Source organism: Streptopelia decaocto (assembly GCF_964273445.1).
Source record: "Streptopelia decaocto genome assembly, chromosome: 3".
NCBI lineage: Eukaryota > Metazoa > Chordata > Aves > Columbiformes > Columbidae > Streptopelia > Streptopelia decaocto.
Window position 1 is genome coordinate 38,362,409 of NC_138656.1, and position 23,271 is coordinate 38,385,679.

The 23,271-nt window shown below is 41.4% G+C and overlaps 1 protein-coding gene across 1 annotated transcript in view; it reads right to left on the reverse strand.

Annotated features, from left to right (window-relative positions):
* The window catches only part of KIF26B (kinesin family member 26B), a gene marked incomplete at its 5' end in the record, with an annotated part of 296,561 nt that overhangs the window by 21,592 nt on the left and 251,698 nt on the right, over window positions 1-23,271 (reverse strand). Inside the window, one exon of the mRNA XM_082049316.1 lies at window positions 291-453. Within this exon, the coding sequence (XP_081905442.1) occupies window positions 291-453 (163 nt within the window). The remainder of the gene's footprint in view (window positions 1-290; window positions 454-23,271) is intronic.

The window sequence follows — 23,271 nt, forward strand, 5'->3', positions numbered from 1 at the left end:
GAGCGTAACTGAAAATAAATGCTCTCTGACAGCTATATCATTAAATGAGGACAGCTTACAAAGCTGCTATAGCAGATATGTCTGAACTCACTCCTCTGTATCTGAAGCTGAAGCATTTACCCTCCCTATGTGCTCTAAGCCACTCGCCTAGGACAGGGTACATACAACCCATGCACTTTGGAACTGATTACTGATTTTGTTATATGCTGCTCTACCCCATTAAAGATCTTTCAGGGTCCTTCTTCCTCCTGCCTCCACCGTTACAAGAAGGGAGTTATACACTATCTTACCTTAGTTTTCTTTTTCTTCATCCTGAGGACCCTTGATGCAATCTGGATGGTAGACAGCGTCTCAGCATAGTTCCCCGCAGCGGCTGAAATGTGAGCTATCATTGTGGTGCGGCAGTTCATATTCCCCAGGGACTCCCGAAGCAACATGGTGAGCTTGCTGTCTCTGCAAAATAAAATGAATTAAGGCTACATTAGCGAGCAAGGTTTCACTTTGACCATCATGACGTGACTTGGGTCTCAGCAAGATGTTTTCTCCTCTTTTTAATGGAATCCTAATTAGTTTCCTTCCTTAAGTTTGCCCTATGTTGTGTTTGCAGCTGAGCATGGTGAAAGACCCTGGACTACAATGTAAATTTCCTTCCTCTTCCCAATTCATTCTTTCTGTTTTCTGGCCTTAGTCCTTCTGCACTGTTACCACTGCTTAAACAGAGAGGCAGACCAGGGTTGGAGACTGACTATTAAGGAGCTGCTCAAGCAAACATCAAACTGCTGCCCTTTTCCAGCACACAATGTGCAAGCAAACTCTGGTCCAGCTCTGGAGGACAAGAAAGTAGTGGATTAGATTAGAGGATCCAAATTTTTTCTTGCCTTCTAGGGCACTCGGTAACTCAATAATAATAATAGTTAAATCACTTAAATTAATTCTGGATGCTGCTGGTGAAATACAAAACAATCAAGCCTTAATACTTCTCGCAGTTGTTCTTTCATATTAGATCTTTTCTTCCACTGAGGCAGGAATCAAATTTTCTGTTCTTGCCATTTACTCTATTGTTCGACATAGGATAGCTTTTGAAATGCTGATGCCTTATTGTGGGGCTGTCTGTGACTGGACTAAGAATGGGAATTTTAACAGCATAATGATGCATATATAACACTTCTGTGGTGGTCATATAATCCTGTAGTCAGAAATGCACAATATAATTTTTAAAGAGAGCTTTAGCTACTAAGTGTACAGGTCAACGGGATGGTTAGTTGGAAATGGTATCCTCTTGAAGAGAGCCTCTCCTACGCTACAGGTTGTGGATGACAGTTACATATAGCTGAAAGCAAAGACAGCAACAGCTTGATATCTGCCTATTGCTAAAGGAATTACTTTCACTGTTGTAATGATAACAAAATCTTCAGTGGCTGGGGATCAGATTTTTGGGGCTCGCTGTTCAATATCTGCTAATGACCTATGGTGTATATGTGCCCTTGGTCATCCACTTCACATTTCCAGCTTCCAGGAATTTTGTATAAAGCTGCAACTGCCGGGAACTGAAGCTCTGCCTGCAGGATGGCACTGTTATAACAGAAAAACACCAAAATTATTGAACCTCTCTTTTTGATGGAGTAAACAACATCATTTTGGATGCATATTTTTTATGCATCTACCAATAAGACTGGGGAGCTTATAAGTTGTGCTATTGCTGAGATTTCAAGCACTTGCAATTTCAGTTAGGCTAGCAATACTAGAAGCAAAACATTTTTTTGTTTCAGGATTTCTGCTTCCGTCTGCTCCAGACACATTGAAGACCTTTTGCTGTTTTTGAGAAGCAAACAAACATCCATAAAGACTATATTAAGACAGCCTCACTCATTTCACTTGTGACCTAAGGCTGCTTTGAATCCACAGATCCAAAGTTAATAGGCTGCTGTATCTCAGGTTAGTGGCCCTCCTTTCCATCAAGGAATAATTAAGATGTCAAATTTTGTACATCAGTTACTGTCACTCCAATGCAGAGTTACACAGATATTATTAACATTTGCACAGAAATCAATAACAAGCCTTTTATTTGCTAGTGCTTCTATCATAGCAAAACATGAAATGACAGGGGAAAGGGCAAAAGAATACATTCTGAACATGTTGGTCTCCTGAGAACACATAACCCATGCAGCCAGCATCAGCACAGTGCAGTGTGGCTCTCCTAGAGGTATATGCATTATGAATATAAAATAATCTGTGCCATCTGCCTTGTACTGAAATGCACACTTGCAAGAAGAATGACAATACAGAGGAAATTCCATTTCTATAATTCAAATGATCCTCTGACATATATCAGACAGGAACCAAAGAGCAGATTTGTTTAGGATTAAAGCCTGAAACGTAGCAGCAAAAAAAGCCCAACCAACACCTATTTCTAATTTCAGAGTTCGCTCATTCAGCACTGTCTGCACCTTGACTATCGACTTCACTTTGCACTCAGAGAAAATAACTAGCCTCATGTCACTATTGTACACTGGAAAATAAAATAAAGAGGAAGAAATTTTCTAAACACAGGTTTTTGTCAATTCTGAATATTGTCATAGGATAAGATCACCTGTTCATGGTTCACTAATTTCTCATAATAGCACCTACTAACTTCTAAAGGAAAGAAAGAAAATTAAAGAGAACATAACACAAAAATGTGCTGCTTAATTTTTAACTCAACCTATTCTCATCAAGTAAAATATTGGTAAAATATTTTGTGTGTCTCACTGAAATTAACTTGACAGACAGTGTGAGACAAAGTAGATGCTTTGTTCTTCTGAACGCTGACATGGCATTTCTGCCAGAAAAAAAAAAAAGAATGGCTCTGAATTGTTTCATTACGTAATTAATGAGCTGGTGTTTGCAAAAGCAAAATTTCCTTTGAAAGCAGAAGTTTTACAAACAGAAGGTCTGCACTTCTGCACTGGAGGACCTTCGAGAAGCAAGACCTTTGCTGATGATCTGGCTGTGCAAACTAAACTAAGACACAAGAAATTTTTAAGAAGCTCACAGAAGGGCTGCTGCTCCTGAGTGCATGTTGCTCCCTGTATTAAGCAGAGGCTGGTTTGTAGAAGGCCCCAGATTTCTCGCAGCAGCACAGTGAATTGCAGCAATGTCTTTATAACAAGGGGAGGTCCTCAGGAATGCTAATGGTCCATTTCTATTCTGCTCCATGAGCAATAAACTGCTATGCCAGAGCAGTACGATGACCCCACTTTATATACCTGTCTTCATTGTAAATGTACTCCTAGCCCACCCACTAATGTTTTCGTAGTTTAGGAAATTTACCATAACCCTTCATGAATATGGGGATATAATACACAGGGAACAAGGAAGGTGGGTTTGGAAGGATACCATGCTTCAAACTCCGAAGTCTTTATAACAGCAAGTCTATTCTGTAGCCTTTTTCAGTACTTAAAAGTTACCTCGGTTTTCAAATTGCATCACTTGGTCTAATAAAATGCATTACCATTACTTGCCTAGCTCCTTAGATTGTGGCTACAGCAAAATACTACTAAACACTATTCATGCATCCCTGACAGATAAAACCCTGAAATAAAGTATGCAAGATCTATCTCTGGAAAAGTCCAGATGGAGCCCTGGGGGCAGGAAACTAAACTCAGGTGTCTCTAGGAGGTATGTCAGCAGGTACAGTACAGAGGATCCAGAAAGGAAGAATGGTGCAGATTGCCAGGTGGAAATCTCCAGTCCGTTCCATGGAGTAGCAGCCCTTTATGTGGAGGGGAGCTCTCTCGCTGCTCCTCGCTGCTCCCTCACCTCCTCCCTGTTTCCACCCTCTCACATTACAGCAGCTACTCAGAAAAACTTCTCCAAGTCTGTCAATAGCTACCACTAAGGTATTAATACCACAGATATTAAAACTTCCCAAACAAGAGATGGGGCAGTGAGCCCAGTGTTCTCTATTCCTTCTCTTCTGAGACTTCACCGTGCAAACTGCGATCAGCATAAATTAGTCCTTTTGCTTGCTCAGTAAGAAGGAAAAATGTACATCTTTATGCTCTTCTTATACATATCTGGATTTTCCTTCCTCATAAATGATTAATTATACTTAGATTCAAACAATACAGAATCTTTCATTAGAAGAATGAAGATCATGATCCTTTTCCTTGGACACTGCCTAAATCCCACTTGCCTATGTGCATTAAGTCAAAGTCTTTAATTTCATGACTGCACACTATTTTTCCACTAGAACCCTGCCTCAATCACACAGGATAAACAGTGCTCACTGAACAAGAAGTTATTCAGTCTTTCATTTAATCCTTGCCTTTTAATGTGTGGACTTGTGCCTTATCTACTGTTAAGACTATACAAACTCAGGAATGACTGATTTCTTCAAAGACTTTTTTTTTTTTCCTATGGAGCTCATCAATGCGGTATCTGATTAATGTCTCTGAGGTGAGGTATATAATCCCCTGATAACACCTGCAGCACTGAAGACTTCACTAAATATAGCTGTTCAGCATGAAGCACTGATCTTCCAGAGTACTAAGCATTATATAGTCTTTTATATTCAAAGTACAGCTACCTTTGACTTCTGTTGCAAAGAAAATGGGGTGGCTGATTCTCAGTCTGGGCACCTTGAAAACCAGGAACATACAATTTATAGATCACCTGAAATTTTTAGGAATGCATTGGCAGAGGCAGTTCTGAAGGTGGTACCAGCTCCCTTCAGAGTACTTCTTTTCCACAGCCCTCAGTCCCATTTTCCATATGCCTTCCAACTTCTGCTACAAATTAGGGAGGGAATTTATTGATAATGACCACATCACTGTACAGTCCTGATTAACCTCCAAGGCAGTCCTATATCTGCCTTGAAAAAGATGACGGTTTTAGGGATGGGGAGGAAATCCTGCAAATACAACACAATATACAGTCCATGGGGCCAGAGTAAGTTTGCCAGGACAATCTTAATTCTGGCATTTCTTGCCCCTGTAGTGATTAACAATCTGAATGCTCTTATTATGTATTTTTATGTAATTTCATATGGATTTGTGTTTACACTTCAATGAGACATCAGCAAGTCTGGAACCTTCCTGCGTATTAAAAAGCCTCAGTTGCTGAACTAGCTGACCAGCTGGCAGCAGCAGCCGGCTGCCAGCTTTTGCATGGACAAGCAATAGAGAAGGAGGACGTGACTCACAGTTTACCATGAGGTTTTGCTAGTATTAGCTGCCTGTAGAGAAACACTGAGACTCAGCAGCATTGCTGTCCTGTAGAAGAGCTGTGTTCTTGAGTGTTCACCTCCTTTTGCCATGCTCTTATCTCATCAGACAATCCTATTCTCTTCTATAAGTGTCTATCCTGAGCTTTCCTAGTCCGACCTTCTTACTCATTTCCATACCATGATCCACATCCCCAGGTCCTCACCAGAATAGCCCAGCACAGCTCGATTTCATCCTGCTGTGGTCTAACCAGCTACACCTGACTCTGCCAGCCTCCAGCACCATTGCTAGACCCTCTCCCTGTACTGATCTCTTTCCTCACCTCTTGTTCTCATTAACATCCTCCACTGCCACTGCCTGACCTCCAAGGCCCTTCTCCCCACTCAAGTCCCCCTGACTGCTCACTGATACCCAGCAGAGGAACCCCATGACATTGATGGCATCACAGGTGAGGTGCAGGCCAGAGTGAGGGGACATGGCATTGGCAGTGCCTTCCTGCATCTTCCTCTGTCAGACCCTTCAGCTTTATGAGAATCCATATGAGCAATGTGTTTGAAGTGAGCTACAGAGAAAAGAGGCAAATGGTAATTGCTTTTGTTTAGGGCTGCAAAACAGAATTCATGAATAGAAAATGAAGCTATAAGAATAAATACTACAGGCAGGAAAATCTCAGGAATCTTTGTTGCCCAGCATCTCATTCATTTTCTGTATGGGAGAGGCAAGCACAAGAGTGTTACGCAAAATGAGGGAATCCTGGAGAGCAAGATCCAACTAAAGTCTTGGAATAATGATTTTCCTGTGAAATTATTTAGCCAATCCTATCATATGCCTTGTTGTGTTTTCTTTCTGACCTCCCACCTTAATAACAAACATTTTCTTTGTCTTCCCCTCCCTTTCACCCCACTGCTATGAGGATTTTGGCTATGCAGTGACAACAGCAGCAACATCAGGAATAGAAATAATAACGTTCCACAAGGAATACAATACAATATTATAACTAAGTTTTAGGATGTGCAAGGCTGCGTGTTCTCTCTATTAATCATATACCTTAGTTTCTTCCTAGGCACTTGGCCAAAAGGAGGAAGTTGTCAACTCCTTCATTCTCATAAGATCAGATTATATATGCCCTCAGGTGTCTTGCAATCTAATTATTTATAGAAGTATGTCAAAGGAAAAATCTCAGTAACTATTGCGGTTATTTTTGATCATGAAGTCTCAATCCTGCTCCCTTGTGCTGATGCACTGCTTTATTCATAGTAGTAAATGCTTGCATAAAAAAGGAAGCACATAAATACTCCATTTGGTTTTGGCTCTCATTGCACGGAAATAATCTCTACAGAGGATAGTTTATAGCTTAAAAGGCATAAACCCAATAGCAGATGCTACAGGTGTGTAACAGCTGAGTTCATGATGAACCAGTGCAGTTTGCTTTACTATGTCTTTCCTTTCTGTTAATAATTTCAATAGAGAGAGAGAGGAAATGGGAGCAATGTGTGCAGGCACAGGCAAAATGAGGCCATGTGGAGTGATAAAGCCCTCGGTGGTTCAACCACGTAAGCCTGGCTTTGTTAGCAGAATGAAGCAAGGCAGTTGAAGAAAGATAGGTAACTTGCTGGACCTTTAACCTGGGGAATCCTTCACTTCGTGAAATGAGGCATTGGGGAAATAATGAACTTGTTCCAGGTGGAAGCTGACTAGCCTTAAAGGGAAAATTAAGCAAAGCAGAAATCTCTGCTGCCACTGCAGTTAGTTATCTTGTATGAGGTACAGGAGCACAACCCAGAAAGCTGTGCTCACTGCACAGGGGAAAGAGGAGGCAGCTGAAAGGGGATACTGTACTCAGGTTCACGTACTGGGAAAATCATAGTCTCATCTGGAAGGGATGTGACACTGCAGCAAGAGAAAAGTATTGTTGCAGCCAAGTATGGGATAACAGAGACTTATGCTTGAATTCTAGTATTATAAAATGCATATAAAAAGTAGGGGGTACCTTCCCTATAGTTCTTGCCTTTTAAGAGCCTAACTATGCAAATTTCATATTGCAGAACAATCCTTGTGTCTGTGACAACACATGAGTATGTGGCAGAGGCACAAGATAACATCATTTGTTTCTTTTCAACAAAGACAGAAAATAAAATTAATGACAGAAGGACAGAGTCTCAATAGCTACAGCTTCTCTGACTCCTTGAAACAGACTGTCCCTCTCACCATAAAAGGGGCTGTATCTTTTGTGTGAAAGTTGCTCCAAAGCTGGTGAAACTTACACAGTCTACAAAATAGCCAAGGAGTCTGTTATCCAAAAATGACATTCAGTTCCCCACACTTTGGAGGTCCCACTGACTGATCTTACCAAGTCAAGCTTATCCATAGTAGAACTATCTCAAAATAAAGCAGTCACTGTCACACCTCAACTCCACTTTTACCTACATATTAAAAAGCGCCTGGTTTCTGACATTGCCAGCCCAGGTCTGAGCTGCACACCACTGCACTAGCCTTGGGGAAGCACAGAGAAAGATGTCCCCACCACCTTCACATTTCTGCCTTATGCCACCAGTGGAGCTAAAGCAGCACAGGCTCCATTTAAATAATTCATTCAATGAGAGAAAAAAGTTCTTCGTGGTCTTTGCCCCAGCTACGTGAATTTACCTGGCTTGGTTCAGGTACACTTCGCACTTTGACAATATCACACTGAAGACATAAACCCTTATTTACAGGTCAATGTGTTACAGAAATGAGAGCTCAAAGACTCACATGTTACTTTAAAGCCACAGTAAGAGCAACTGTAGGGGTGGAAGGAAGGAAGGAGGTGGCTGGGGGGGTGGCAGCTCTGCTGGAGACCAGTGACAGTTTTGGAGGGAGGACTGCACTGAAGTTGGACAAAACGGTCCTTCCCCTCTCTGTACTCCAACTCACAGCACAGAGCCAAACATCATTCACAAGCAACCGTTAAAAACACACAAACAAAGCTCAAAGATAATAAAAAAAGATCCTAGTGGTCTGTCTCATTAGAGTGCCAGCTCCTAATAAATTCTAGCTGAAAAACAGAAGCTCAGTTAATCCAGGGAGCTAATTAGGCTCTGCAACTATATACTGGAGTTAAAGGCAGATTGCCCAAAACCAGCAACGCCACTCTTTAAGAAAACCTGCACAGTAAATAGACTATGATGTACAGGAGAAAAAAATCCCCACAGTTAAACCAATAACAATTCAGATTTTAAATAATTTAAGGACTCTGCATGTGGCCAGGCTCTTTGCTAACTTCTACCAGGGCACACCCACAAAGGGAAGGCAAAAGGCTTCCCTCCCCCCATACCCCTCCTTGTTTGGCTCCCTTTCTTGGAAGCATTATGGCAGCCGCAAGTTTGGCTCAGCTTATCTCTGTGAAGCCATTTGGTTGCTTTATGTGAGAAGCCAACAGCCATATCTGCAGCTGAATAGCAGTGAGGAGCCTGCCTGCCTCCCCTCCGGGCTGTCTGTACCCTGGCTGCACAGGGGGAGCAGTGGGAAGGGGTGCAGGGGGGCTGCCCAGTGCCTGTGCCCACAGGGCAGTGATAAGGGAAAACACATGGCAAGAAAGCAGCAAGAGGAAACATCCTCTGACTATCTGCTGAGGACACGTTCCAGAAACCACCTTCACACCACCCCTCTGGCATGAGGACAGCAAAGAGGCACCCCGCGAGGGCATTTCCAACACCCTCCATCACCATGAAGAGGGGGATCTGCTCCCATTGCTCAGCACCTTTGCTTGCAGCGCTGCTGCCCCCAGCTCCCACCACCATCACAGGGGCACGTGGCACTGTGCAGGATTGGGCCCTTCAAGGCAGGCTGCTATTTTTTAGCACAGCTGATTAAAGCGAGGTTCTCCATTCTGCAATCAGGAGGCAAAGCAAAGGGGTTGTTTTTCAGAAGGTCACAGCTCCCTGAAGCTCAGCTGCTGCCCGTGTCATTGGCTAGGTACATGTGCTGAAGAGCCACTGTCGGGTGACAGTGCCTGCAGAGAGGGCAGGGCAGTGGCCACCTCAGCTCCCCTTTCAGTGCAAACAAGCACCTGCCTACCAGACTGGCACAGCCAGTCAGCCCCACCCCAGGCAGCCAGGTGACCATTTCAGCTGCCACCCCCATGAGGACAGCACGGCGATTTGGAAGGGGGCAGAAAAGCTGCTGGCTGCTGCACCGAGTGCTCCTGTGCCACCCGGCCGGAGGCAGCGGCTGCTGCGCACACAGCGGCACCCCTGTGCCCCAGCAGCAACAGCGCTTTGCCTTTTGCTTGCAAGGGCTGTTATCATTCATAGGTACTGAGAGTGGAATACCACGGTTATTTCCTCAAACGAAAATTAACTTCAAATGTTGGTAATTGATCCATGAATATTCATAATCTTTTGGGAAGGTTTCATAATGACTTCATTCTGGTTAGGCTCATTTGATCTGCAGTAGCGACAGCAGTAGTTTACACTCCTTCATCAAGATGCCAACAATTTGGCAGCGTGACCTTCCCAGTTTCCTGTGCTGGAGAGCAGCTCTAGTTATCCTAATTGCAATCCCAAATGGAGTGGTACCTGAAAATAAATTGACTGCTGTTCAGTTTTAGAAGCCGCTCCACTTGGCAGTGCTACTAGCGTAAATAGATGACATCTCCAGGAAACTGTGAAGGTCACTCAACAAAATACTTCACATTTTGATAGGTAAGATTTTATATGCTGACTTCCTAGAGCCTTCAGCCCATAGCATTACAGCAGAGGTCGATGAAAGTGCACATACTCCTGTGTGGAAAGGAAAAAAAAAAAACACACACACAAAAAAACCCACACATATTTTGGCTGTCACTAATATTACTAAAATTATAAAACTCATCTATGCCACTCACTAGGCATATTCCCAAAGAAAGTCAGGCTTAAGAGTTCATACTACCTACGTATCTACGCATAAGCTTGCCTCATCACCTCCAGCAATAAACTTCTAGTCCGTTGGCCAATTTGAAGAAACTTTTAGAAAATAATATAAAAGTCTCAAAGATAGTAAGCCTCTGTAAATGCTGTGAGAATTGATGGCTGGGTGGATGGAGAGAAATCTTATTTGTGCACCCATAGGAACAAGACCAAAACTCCTTAAATTCCACTTTTGAACGCACCAGAGAAAGCAAACATGAGAGAAATTCCCAACCGCACATGAAACTTCACCCAGTATTTATACCCTTTTGAATGTCAAAATTAAGAGACAAATCATTAGAAACATTATGATGTTCTCAGAACTGTTCATTTAGATCAACAGACCAAAAAAAACGCACTCATATGAAAGTGGATCGTGACTATAAGCTGTCAAAACACAAAGTAAAGCAGTAAAAATATTAAGCTAACAGCAAAACAAGCAGTCAGAAGCTTCAAGTCATGCTTCCATCTCTGGTAATCAATTTATTACCTTTTAAAGTTCCTCCTCACATATAGCTCCAAACTTTGCTTCACAGAGAAACATGAAACTGCTAAAGGCTGCTAAAAGAAGCAGTCCCTATCCATTAGAAAGAAAGATGGACTTTGCAGCAGCCAAGTTATCTGCTAACCTAGGATGGGAATCAAGCAGGTAAAGGAAGTTCCGAAACAGGGGAATTTTTTGGTGTCATCTCACACCTATCAGGTAAGGACACACTGGCCTCAGTTGCTCAGCTCCAAACCATCTAGGAATTAAAAAAACATGGCTGTAATATAGGAGCACTGTATGGGCATGTACAGGTAATAGGTACAGATAGGAAGGCCGTCTCCTTCCAAAAATCTGGGTAAGAAGGTGGCTAAGCACAGACTAAGCTAACTGTACACATTCGTTGTCTTTAGGGAAGAGTGAGGAAGCTGAGGTTCTCCTTTGCACCCATCTTCTTTAAAAAACAAAACAGACTAGAAAGCTGATTTCATTTCACAGACTCCATTCACTTTACTATTAAAAATATAGTTTTAGGGTCAAAATAAGTTTCTCAGACACCTGCAACGATGTTTGTAGAATCTGATGAACACAGCATTCTCTGGCCTGCGAGTCCTTGATCTCTATATTTTTACTGCCTGTGGTCAATAGGGGTGGGTGAGTTTGTTTGGAACTGAAGAGAGACCAAAAACTCCTTTCACATCAAAATGAATGGCCATCAGACAGCAACGGCTTTCATCCACAGATGGGCTGAACTACTCACACAATTGACTGATTTAGAGATGTGATGAGACAGACTGAACAATAACAGCGATGATGTTGATCTTGCATGGCAATTATAGATGAAAAATTCTCTACCTGTGTCTGGTGTTGGTGATGTTCAAAAACAAGCCCCAAAACCAAAATTTTTATGACCTATGGTAAACTCTGGTGCAAACCCAGCTGTCACTGAAATACACAGAAAGGTTCCCATAAAGCTTCAGTAGGGCCTGAATTGAGCTTTCGGTGACAGGGTACATGAGATAATGAATAAAACAGTCCCTTCTGAAGTTAAACCGTGGAGCCACAGGCAGTTTTATGGTGACATTTTTGGCAGCATAGGGCCAAATCTAGCAGCAGCTGCAGGGCAGTGGGAATTTTGTAACCTACAAACACAGGCACAAGAAAACTAAATGTTTTGTTCTTTTACCCCTCTCACTCTTTATCATATTTTATTTACACAGGACTGCAAATAAAACCTGAGGGACCCCCATCTCCATGCAAGTACTATCTATTGTAAGTAAAAGTGACCAAATCGATGTAATCAATATAATCAATATATAAAGATTCTTAATGTATATAGATTTGCTATTTAAGCCATTTGGAGATAGGCTGTATCAAATACATTTATCTTCATCTATGTAGCAATTTAAAATATTAATGATGCAAATGCATTTTTCATGTTAGCTGAAGTTACACTCCCCCTTGAAATGGATTCTTCTATTTATTTTGCCCATTATAATACCATTAATTAGACAAGTTCCTCAATAGGCTCCTAGATCTCCAACACTTCAGAGATCTCCTAATAGCCTGTGACAGCAAACGAAAGGAACTCTTTTAAACTTGTCATTTAGTAATTGTTAGATAGCTTGCAGTTTTACCTGAGATAACCAGAACGTGCTTCAGAGTTCAATAGGCATCTATTATATCCAGAAAATCAACTGTAAATTTTAGTATTTCCATGTTAGTAGCTGTCTCTCCACAAGATTGGTAGTCAGACTTGTGAGTGACAGAAAACAATATACAAATACTAATGTTTTTATGTATTTAGATTTAAAGGATAAAAATATATGTATTAAAGACTTAGCTGTTTGAAATCCCAGAAGCACTAAAATAAAATTTCAAAGACAAGCTGAGCCAGTCTTTCATAAATAGCTTCTTTCAGCCTTCAACCGTCTTCAAAAAGCCTCAAACTGGACTCATTTATAATGTGCCTGGAAGGTCCCTCTTCTGTTTACAAAGCCGCTGCTGAAGCTCAGGAGTTCCTGCAGCTGAAAACAGTTGAGGCTGCAAGAATATTTTGGCAAAGTACTCATTCTAGTCTTACACTCTTTCCTTGGCACCTGCTGTTGAATTTAGACAGAGACTAGAAGGACGTTTGGCCTGAATCAGTATGGCCATTCTTCCGTTCTGAGTGTTGCGTTATAGTGGTTTACAGCAAGGCTCTGCAGCCTCCTTCTTGCATCCCCCCTGCACACCTGCTGTGGTCTCCTAAGGATGGGTAAAAGCGATCCTCAGTGTCCAGTCAACCCAGCCCTGGTTGATGTGTCTGGACACACAAGAGAGGCCAAGAGGAAAGACAGTCATTCTGTTAAGGAGAGTGCATGGACAATAACACTGAGGAGAAGGAGGAAAGTGTAATGCATTGTTTGGTGCTGTGAGCCTGATCCCTGTGGGACATCATCAAAGCAGAGGTGACACTCAGGGTGAGAAGAAACTGTGAATTATTAGTATCTGATCCTACCCAGTACAGAGAACCACATAATTCTCTTTAAGCATTCAGAAAACCCATCCTTAAAAACAAAAGGACTTCCTGGCACTGCTCACACACACTTCCATTTCAGAGTGGCACACTGGAAATCATGTACTCCCCTGTTTGCCCATGCTCCAACATGGCTCTTCAGTCTCCATTACCCTCACTCCCCGGGGACAGCAATACTCTTGCCGCATGTACAAACACAACTTACAATCCTTCTCATGCTCTATTTCTAACTCTGTTTGGGTACACAATCCAAATTCATTTAATCTTCTCTCACACAAAAAGCTGTCCTGCTCCCCTGGACAATCTTTCTTGCACTTGTTTGAGTCTGAATTCATACTTCATCTATATGGGTGACCAGAGTTGCATCCAGGAGAGGAATTGCTAACCCCTTGCATAAGTATGTTACTATTTTTCTGCTGTTATTCCTAATGTCTCCTCAGACTTCATTACCCTATCACTGTGACATCAGCTGTGGACACCTGTGATCATTAACCAATATGCCTAAATCAGACATACACCCCACCCCCTCTCTAGCTGATAAGCTCCCGTATTTCAGTAGAAATTATTAACAGTCCATCAAGGCAAGTCCTTGCATTAGTTCCATTTCTATTACTGTAGCCCTCGAGGTCCCACAGCTGCTCCCATTTGATGTTCTGATCTTCCTTTTTTTTGGATGATGGCTCTCAGCTTTGTGGAACCAGTCACTACGATTAGCATGCTCCTGCTTTGTGTGCCAAGGCTGCTGATAATAACACTAAACAAAATCTCTCCCAAAATTGGTCCTTGAAGAACTTCCCAGGTGGCCTTCCCTCTATTCTGATAGCTCCCACTTCAATGCTAGGTACTGTTGTCTCATCAGTCTTCATTACCTAATGCATCTTACAGTTCCTTGTCTTCCTCAATTTAACTAATAATTCCTCAGGAGACACCAGTTCAGTTATTTACTCAGGTCCAAGCAGATTACCTTTACCTCTGTTCTTTCACCTAGAAATGTAGACATTAGGTATCATATCTGCATAAAACCCCAGTGAGGGATGTATCCAAAAAGGCTTACCCTCTGAGAAGGCAATATCTGTTGTCTGGATTTACTCTAAAGTGAGTTTTAACTCAGGCCTTCAGGATTTGTTCCTGTCTCATCTGAATGCTAATAGTGACTTTTTGTTGTAGCAGGACTTCCTTAACATCTCATTGTTAACTTTAGCAGCTATTGTAGCAACAAAAATTGATCACTTAATTCAGACTATCTAGCACCGAACTAATTTAAGCTCCTCTCTATCCCTCCTCCTCCATACACACTGATGAGCAAATCATTTAGAGAGGTGTTTGTCTGCTGACTGTATGAATTTTGCTCAGCAGGAAAATACATACATCTAATTGCATTTCAACTGATGAGGATCTGAATAAATGAACAGGTTGTTTTATAAATAGAGGAATTAATGAAGACTAGTTTCCTCTGGGTTTGTGTCCTGTGTTCCTCCTTTTCCTGCACTTTTGCTGTCCCCTTTTCTGCACAGTCCCTATGACCTCACCTTGCCATATCCCACCTAACTCATCTCCTCTGGCTGCAGCTCCTTTCTATCTCCCAGCTGGCTGCTGCGTGCTGGCTGGCCGGCATCAGGCAGCATGCAATGGAGCGGGTTACCTGCTGGCTTCACAGCTTTGTGGCCCAGTCGGCTTCTGCTTTGTTCCTCTCCCAGTCCCAGGAGTCTTGCATAGACCTCAGATATCAGAAGGCCTGTCCCTGTGCTAAATCTGATTGGAAACGGTCAATTAAACAGCCAATTAAAAATATATATTTGGATGAATAGCAGTGAGATGGTGTGATCATGTACGCTTCAGCCTCTCAAGAGGTGGCTAAATATCTCTCGGAAGATGCCTGTCAGGGCCAATCCTGCTTGCAGACTTTGTCAGGCTTCACGGTTTTGAAGCACAACGTTGTGCATAGCAGTCATTCCCACCACCAGCTACTGAGGACAGACAGGACATTTCCCGTATTAGCATTATGAGAGTGATTAGAGCCACCTAATTATAGCTATGCAATGACAAAAATCTCAACTCACAGATGTCAAGTTAGTCAGGCTGTTAAGTCTCTCATGTCCTACAGCTTAGATCATTCCTGCTTTATAATTTTTCAGATCCTTGTTATGATTTTATGTCCAATTAATTCTGTGGGAGGACAGCAGTTCTCAAATGAATGTGGAGTAAATACAATCAATAACAAATGGGTTGTTATGAGAGTTATTATTGCATTGTTACTATTTTCCAGTAATTCAGGTTTAGTTATTTTTTGTATTATGTGTGACATATTAAATACATAGCAAATGGTTTAAAGGTCCCATTCTGTTTTCAAAGCTGCTACTGTACCAGTTTCAAAAAAGTAAGAATGATCCAAAAGGGACTAAAGTTTATACTTCCCTCAGCGTAGCAGATTTGCACATAGTGTAGCTAAAAGGTGTGTTTGATCCCAGCATTTATAATTAACTCTTAAGCTGACATATATGAAGAAAATCTTTGTTTTCATATTAGTGTGTTTGTTGCAGTGTAATTCCAAGAAACACCAATTAGATATCAAATGCTGACAACTTGCACTTACCACTGATTAGGGCTAGATATGAGCTATAAACCTAGCACATTACCACAGTGCAACAGCTCATTACCAGTTTAGCTTTCCTAGCTAATCTCTTCTACTAATTTTTATTTAGGGACCTTCTGGCTAGCTCATCTGAAAATTATACGCTAATGATCTGAGCAGAATTGAGAGCTTTAAATGGCAACATGGGAGAAAAAATAATTCTGTTTCATCTCTTTATGTTATGATAGATGTCATTTAATCAATTAACACAGCAGAACATACCATTCCTTTTCAGACCATGCAAACAGAAAAGAGAAAAGGGTGAGAGCTTCACACATCTCTAGACCTTCATGATGTAAAAGAGCATTATATATAGTATGAGAGAATGTTTCGGAGGACGGTCACTGAGACAGAAGCCAAGACACTATTTCCTGTGGGTCTCCTACAAGTCTACCATAGGGGATGATTGCGAGGATGTGACTGTTGCTAGTAGAGGAGATATATCAGAGACAATGCCACAGTGCTGTGTGCTGTGGAGATGTCAGGGACCAGGGTGGCCCAACAGGCATCCTGGGATGCCTGCTCCCAGTTAAGCTTCCAGAAGGTTTAACATGGGATGCTGGGCCTCTGGAATGGCTCAGAATCAGAAATGTGGTTTCCAATCCTGCCTGCCTTCTTCTGCCCCACCTGCTTGGGATTATGAAAGTATTTGAGAAACTGCAGCCAGAATTCAGATTCTGAATAACTGCAGACTAAAGATACTGCAGCACTCACAATGGGTGCTTCACAGCTATGTGCCAGAACTCTTATGATAAATTAAAATGACTTCTGAAATATATTGGAGATAAAGAATGAAAAGAACAAGATGTTTCATCATGTTACCACTTGTTAATGAATAAAAAGGATTCAAGATGACAAGATGTAGCTAGGAACAGTTAGGAAAATGTATCTCATCCACATTCTGTAAAGCTTGTGTAAATTAAGGGCATCATGGGATGTAAAAGTTCTATATTTAATAATTACTATAAACAGATTAAGAGAAATGAGAAGCAGCACAAGACCACATTTAAGGGGTATCTCATTTCCTGCAGTCTAACTGTGCTGGAGTTTCTTCTCTGAAAAGTATAAGATACACTGAACAATATCAATATTGTGCTCTGCGTTTACTGGATCCTACTTGAAGTCAAAAACAGACATGGTCAAAATGCACATTTATAATGCCTCAAAAAACAAAATATGTCTCTAAATCAACTACTTAAAACACAACCATTGCTGGTCTATACTTGCGCAATTCAAAACTTGGATAATGGCAGAGGACAGTGTGCTGAGCGAGTTCTGAACACTCACCTAGCCCTGAACTTAAGAAAGTACATAGCCTTTGATCTGCAAGAAGCTGGACCTTTTTCCTACATGTGGTGGTGGAGAATTTTTCTTCCTGCAATGGATGAAAGGAGCAGGAATCTCTCAGGACTCCCCATCTTGGAACCTGCACAGCAAGGGGAGTGAAGGCTTGCCACGCTCTGCCCACCTTTCTAGATCTCACAAAATAATGTTCTCTACTCAAATATGCAAAGGTTTGCAGGTTTAACTGCCAGAAATGTCTCAACAGGAATATAATCAGACCACGGTCTGGGAGATGTTGATTTACTATGAGAAATGAGACAAAAGGAAAAAGCACTGTACATATTCCTATTACATATTATGAGAATATAACCAAGGAGAATACACTCTTGCAAAATGTAGTGAAAGGTCATATGGGCAGCATATAATTTATAATGTCAGCTTAGAACACCTAACTCTATCCCTTTGCATTTAAGACAATAAGCATTGGTACACTTTAGCAACAGCAGTTTGCTCCCTGATTAAGCAACTGAAGGGTTATTAGTGTGTAGCTGAGATACCCTAAAACAAACAGTACTACTCCACAAAGAAGCACCATGGATGGATGGAACATGGTCAATGGAATTAAAAATGTATTTTTAAGGGTTATGTTCTCTTTTGCATGGGTGTGATGTTATAGCATTATCAGAGAAAATTAAAAATCTTACATATTAAACAATGTAAATTCTTCTCAAATCAAATTAGCCAACTTGTAAAGAAAACCTTATTGTGGTATCTGTTTCCAATAACCAATTTATTGTCAAATATACATACCAACTTGCTTGTAATTCTTTGCTTTCATTGTCTTATCTCTCTGTGAAAAAAAGATATTTGGTAGAAAGGTTGACGCAAAACTATGAATTTTCTTGGGAGGATAAAAAAATCCGTTTCAATTCTCAGAGTACACCTAGCAGATGTGTTTGTGATACCAGTAGAGACTAGAGAAGTTTTGCTATAGTGCTGCAGAAGCATCATGTACCTTTCCTGCCTGGACAAGCCCTGACCTTGCTGGGAAGACAGGTGCCTGGCCCCAGGAGCATGTACAGTAGAGAGACCCAAAGCATCACATTCAGATTCACAGCAGCCAGAGCCTTCCCCGAGAAAACACCCTCATTGCCAGGGTGCTTGCTGAGCTGAGGAGCGTGAGGGGCATGGACATGGAACCTGCAAATGGACTCAAAGGACTTCACTAGTTGTGTAACCTATTTGATGTTTATGTCTGATACACAAATGATTCCAGGCAAAGGAGCCCACAGAGGACTGCAATCAAGAGTAGCTCAAAACCAACAAAAGCTTCTGATTATGATGACATTACAAAGCACATAGAATCCAAAATGGGAGCAGTCACCTAACAAGAGAGAAGAAAATCTGTTACCAGCCTAACAGGCTTATTTTGTGTTCTGTATGATGCAAAGATTCTAAAGGTTACCAAAGCACAACCTCACTTTTTCTGTAAAACATACTCCACAGTAATCAACCTTAACCGTTGGCTGAAAAAAAAAAAAATTAGGAGTTTTCCACAAATCTCAGTGTCACACAATGTGGTAGGGTGGCAAATGCTTTTCTTTTACAGAACCGTATTTTCAGAGTAAAATCTTATTCAGCTTCGGTCCTCCATCAGCTCATCTTCCACATCAGTGTAAACTACTGCAACAACAGCAGTTTCCTTTAGCTCCTTTTGGCATGAAAACTGTCCCATCACTCCGGCAATATCCACACACGAGAGATGAACAGGATTCAGGAGGTGCATGGTGGCATGGCCTGAGTACACAGAGCTCGTAGAATGCTCTTTCCCTCTCGGAAAAAGTGCAGTTACTTCTCGAACATCATACCTTTGGAAACATTTTTTTTTTGTTATGCAGCAAAACTAGGTAGCAGATCTGGATACTGCATCTAATTCCTGTCCTCTTTCACAGATGTGTAACTTCAAAGCACATCACATGGAGTTTGTGAAAACTGTTGTTTGCAAGAGAGAGGAAATGCCGTCTAGGAGCATAAAAGATTCCGCTACTCTGTTTATAGCTGGAGGCAGACATAAAAATTGTGTTCAATCCTTAAAAGACAGCTCCGAGGAGATTCAGGTCCTGCTTGCACAGAGATGACAAGGTGCTTTTAACAGCTCACCTCACAGCTGGCTCCCCTTGCTTGCTCTCTGTCTCCATGTCGAGCGGCACAGGCGCCCAGTGCAGTCTGAGCTGCCCAAAGGGGCTGGCATGGGCGACACAGGCACTGTGTGAGGGCCCTGCTCTCCAGAGCTCCCATGGGAGGCAGACGGGACACCCCCGGTCCTGCAGGCTGTGCAAGCTGCCTACGGCGAGGGCAGCAGGACAGACACTTCAACCAGTGAGAGCATCCACTCCTGCAAAGAGTGTAATACGTTATGCATCCTTTTCAAAGCCCCAAAATCCCTTCATGTCTATGGCAGCTGCCAACTTTCTCCTTTTGTTCCATTTGTAGACTGAAGATTAAATCTCCACTGCTCCAAGGTTTGTAACAGCACCCAAAACAGCCCCAGCCATCATTCTGCTACCCAGCTCTCTGCTCTGCAGGACCAGCTTTACCAAAGGGAGCCAGAGGGGATGATGTTTCTGACAGTACAGATGTGCATTTTGTCACTGATTTTCAAAATGAGTGAAGCTTTATTTGTGCCCAAAAGCACAAACTAAGGAATAGGGAGAGAAACAATTTACTAACTCCCCTCACCCTTAAAAATAACCCATTGGAAAATAATTTTAAATATGGCAGGTTAAACAGTTTTGCTGATGGGGTGATGAGAAAAAAAATACAGCTAAACAGTTAAATCTGCTGCCTGAAATTAATTTCACTGAGTTTTGTCACATATTGCTAAAAAGCATGTCACCTGATGTCATTTATAAACAAACAAAATTTTAAAAATTAAAATAATCTAACAAGTTTGTTCTGCAGCAGGAGGGAGAGCTAATTTTAATACTTCAGAAAATCATTCTAACCAGACTGCTTAACTCTGAAAAGTCAGTGCATATTTTTAAAAATTCACTTCACATCTGTTCATCGTGTACAGGCCCAAAGGCAACCACCAGCCAGAAAACTTTGATCACTCAGCAGAAGATAGCAGTTACCTGAAGAGCACAAGAGGATTGTCTTCATTGCTTTCCTCTCAAACATGGTATGAAAATAAGAACGTCAATAGAAGTTCGTATGGAAAAAAAAATCTTGCAGATACAGTGGCATTCAAATGCTCTTGAAGCAATAAGACAAACTGGCTGAAATATTCCCTATTTACAACCATGCAATTCTCTTCAAAGCTTCTAGGGTCTGTCACTCCTTTGAGGGGATGGTGTTAAATAGAGTCCAAAAAAAGAAAGAGTATGAAGGAAAATTGTTCAACTATTTGCCCAGAAAATGTAAACTAAGTTTTTGTTTATTTTTAAGTTAAGGTCACAAATACTATTTATATATATTGAGAAGAAAATCAGATAGTCTTGCTTGTGCCACTTCAGCAGTCACAAATCCCCATTTATGTGGCAAGTGTCTGTATAACCTTCTTGAGCTCCAAATTCATGGTCACAGACCCATTTGCAATCAGTCAGTTGATGATTGTGTATTTCCAGTTTTCACATTCACCAATTCCATCAGTCACGTCCCTTGCAATCCCAAACAAACTCATCACTAGGCAACACGGAACCTCATGCTGCCTCTTTCAACAAATAAGCTGTTAATCATCAAACCCTGAACATGAACTATGCTATACAATATCCCTTAGCAAGGATTTGAGGATTATCTCATCTAATTAGATATAAGCATGTTTTCTAATCTGTGGGCTTAAGCCAAAGCCCAATAGAAAGATTTCCATTGATTTACACTGAGTTTGGATCAAGCACTGAGAGAACTTGATTTGCAACTCAAAGAGAAAGAGACCTTAAAAAAACAGTGTAACCAAATGATGAAGTAAAGTAGTTAACTGAGTTAAATCATCTGGCACAGACATGCATTGGACATCCCCTATCCCTTCTAGGGTAGTCTTGAGAAAGACACTGCTGAGACTTTTCTGGATTTATTTGATGGCATTCAACTGTAATAATCCAGCTGACTGCTAGTTTTCAGCCTCCTAAAAGCAGAGGAGATTCTGGCAGACACACTAGAACATGTCTTATTGTTTATTTGTATAACTGTTTGTCATGCACCAACACTTACTAAGCAAGGATGAAGATAAATTATTAAAGTGCAAGTACAGCTATTGAAAATTGTTGAAGATTTGGCCCCAGAACTCTGCAGTGAAATTGCATAAGCCTAGCTCCTAACCAATCTGGAACTGTTTATTATAGAACTGTTCATTAATATTCATTAGTTACATGTTTATTTTGCTTTTAAATCATTCTACCAATGAAGTTTTCACTTCAGCTCTTGGGAAGTTATTCCATTGACTAACAAGAATCACTGTTAGCATGCTTTCAACTTTAAATTCCTCTGTCTCATTACTTAAGGATAAGAAATCGTTCTGTCACTGTCTCACCAGAAAAAATTCTCTCCTCCCGTGTGTATTCACGTCTTTGAAGTACTACAGAGCAGTTGTCATCTTCCCTCTCAGAGGTCTCCTTTTCCCTGCCAGCAATGAAGCTTTATTTCTGTTCCAGGGTTCTTCCAGGTGAGCAACACTTTTATCTCAGACCATTCATAATTCTTTTTGCTTCTCTTTTCAGTTTTCTCCAGACTGTAACCTCTTCGTGATGAGATGCCTGACTCCAAACTAGGGGTTACATGCTAGCATTATACAAAGAAAAGCTATTTTCTTTGGTCATCTGCAGTGGGATGCCTCTGCTCTCTTGCCCTGAGTCACACTGGTTTTGTGTAGGGAAAGAAGGATCAGTAGGGAAACAAAAGTTAACTTCACAGATCATATCCATATGCAACTATTCAAGAAACTGGAGATAACCAAAAATGTGAAGTAGGGCTAATAAATATTACTACACACTTTTTGATAATTTGCTGCACTGCACAAGAGCTAGTTATTCCAAGATTATTGCTATTGAAAAATTATTCAATTATACATGGAATGAATTATCACCACATTTCCACCAAAGAAAATATATTAGTGTTCAATTGAGCCTGAACCAGTGGTGGAACAGGTGAGAATAAACTGCTGGATAACCTGACTCAAAGTTCAAAATGGCATTTTAATGAATTAAATACAGACTCATTTGTAGATGAAGTCACCACAATGGCCTGTTTGGGTCCCACACAAGTTATATTTCAGCAATAACTGCACACTGCTGGATTGCTTGTTCATTACCAGTCCTGTCTGTGCTGGCCTGGGACCAAAGTAGTGTCCTTCCATGATGCAGCTATCTGCTGCTGATAGGAATGGCTATTTAAATGCAATTAGTAATTGCTATTAAATCTGACTATAAACCATAGGCACTTCCCTTCTCGTTTCATTTTGCAGTCCATCTTTATTTGCTTATTTCAGTATCTGTCAAGTGGCAATTCATCAAGTGGTTCAAAGAGGGTTGAAACAGCTTGCTCATGAGGCTGCTTTCTTCCCACTTGAACACTTGTGCAGAATGGAGCCATGTCAACGGAGGTCTGTTGTAAAACTGGTGTAACAAGGGCCCAGGCTCAGTCAATGCAACACACTCACTCACACATGCACACAGACACCTCTGCTCCAACAATTGTGCCGTTGCCAGTCTGGCTGGACTGAGTTGAAAACCCAAAGCTGGGGAATGGCAGCTCCAGTGAAGCTTTCCCCGGGGATTTTGTCTACTATCTCTCATTAACTTGATGATGAAACACAGTACTGTAAGACATGTGCAGATAAAGCTCAAATCTGCACTGTCAGCTGTACAAACTGTCCTACAATAAAGTGCATTGTTGATGAACACTACAACAGCGACTGCTCGAGCATGCAAAATCCGTTATCCTCCTGAGTTGCAGATTAAATTACTCTAATAAAGTGCAAGAAGTTTTCCTACATTCGCAGACTGTACATCCCTGATTCTGTCTATTTTATGTAGTTCCCTGGAATGAAGTGTCAAAAATTCAACCTAGTAAAACTGTTAACTACAGAAAAACCCCAAAGGTGAGAGTAATTGCCAGATGTTCCAAGTCCTCGTTATATCTATGTTGACAGTGTTTCAGCGCTCACTTCTTGCTGTCAACTACACTGCCCCTCCATTTTGCCGAAGCACTCTGGCTCGTGTCAAAGAGCA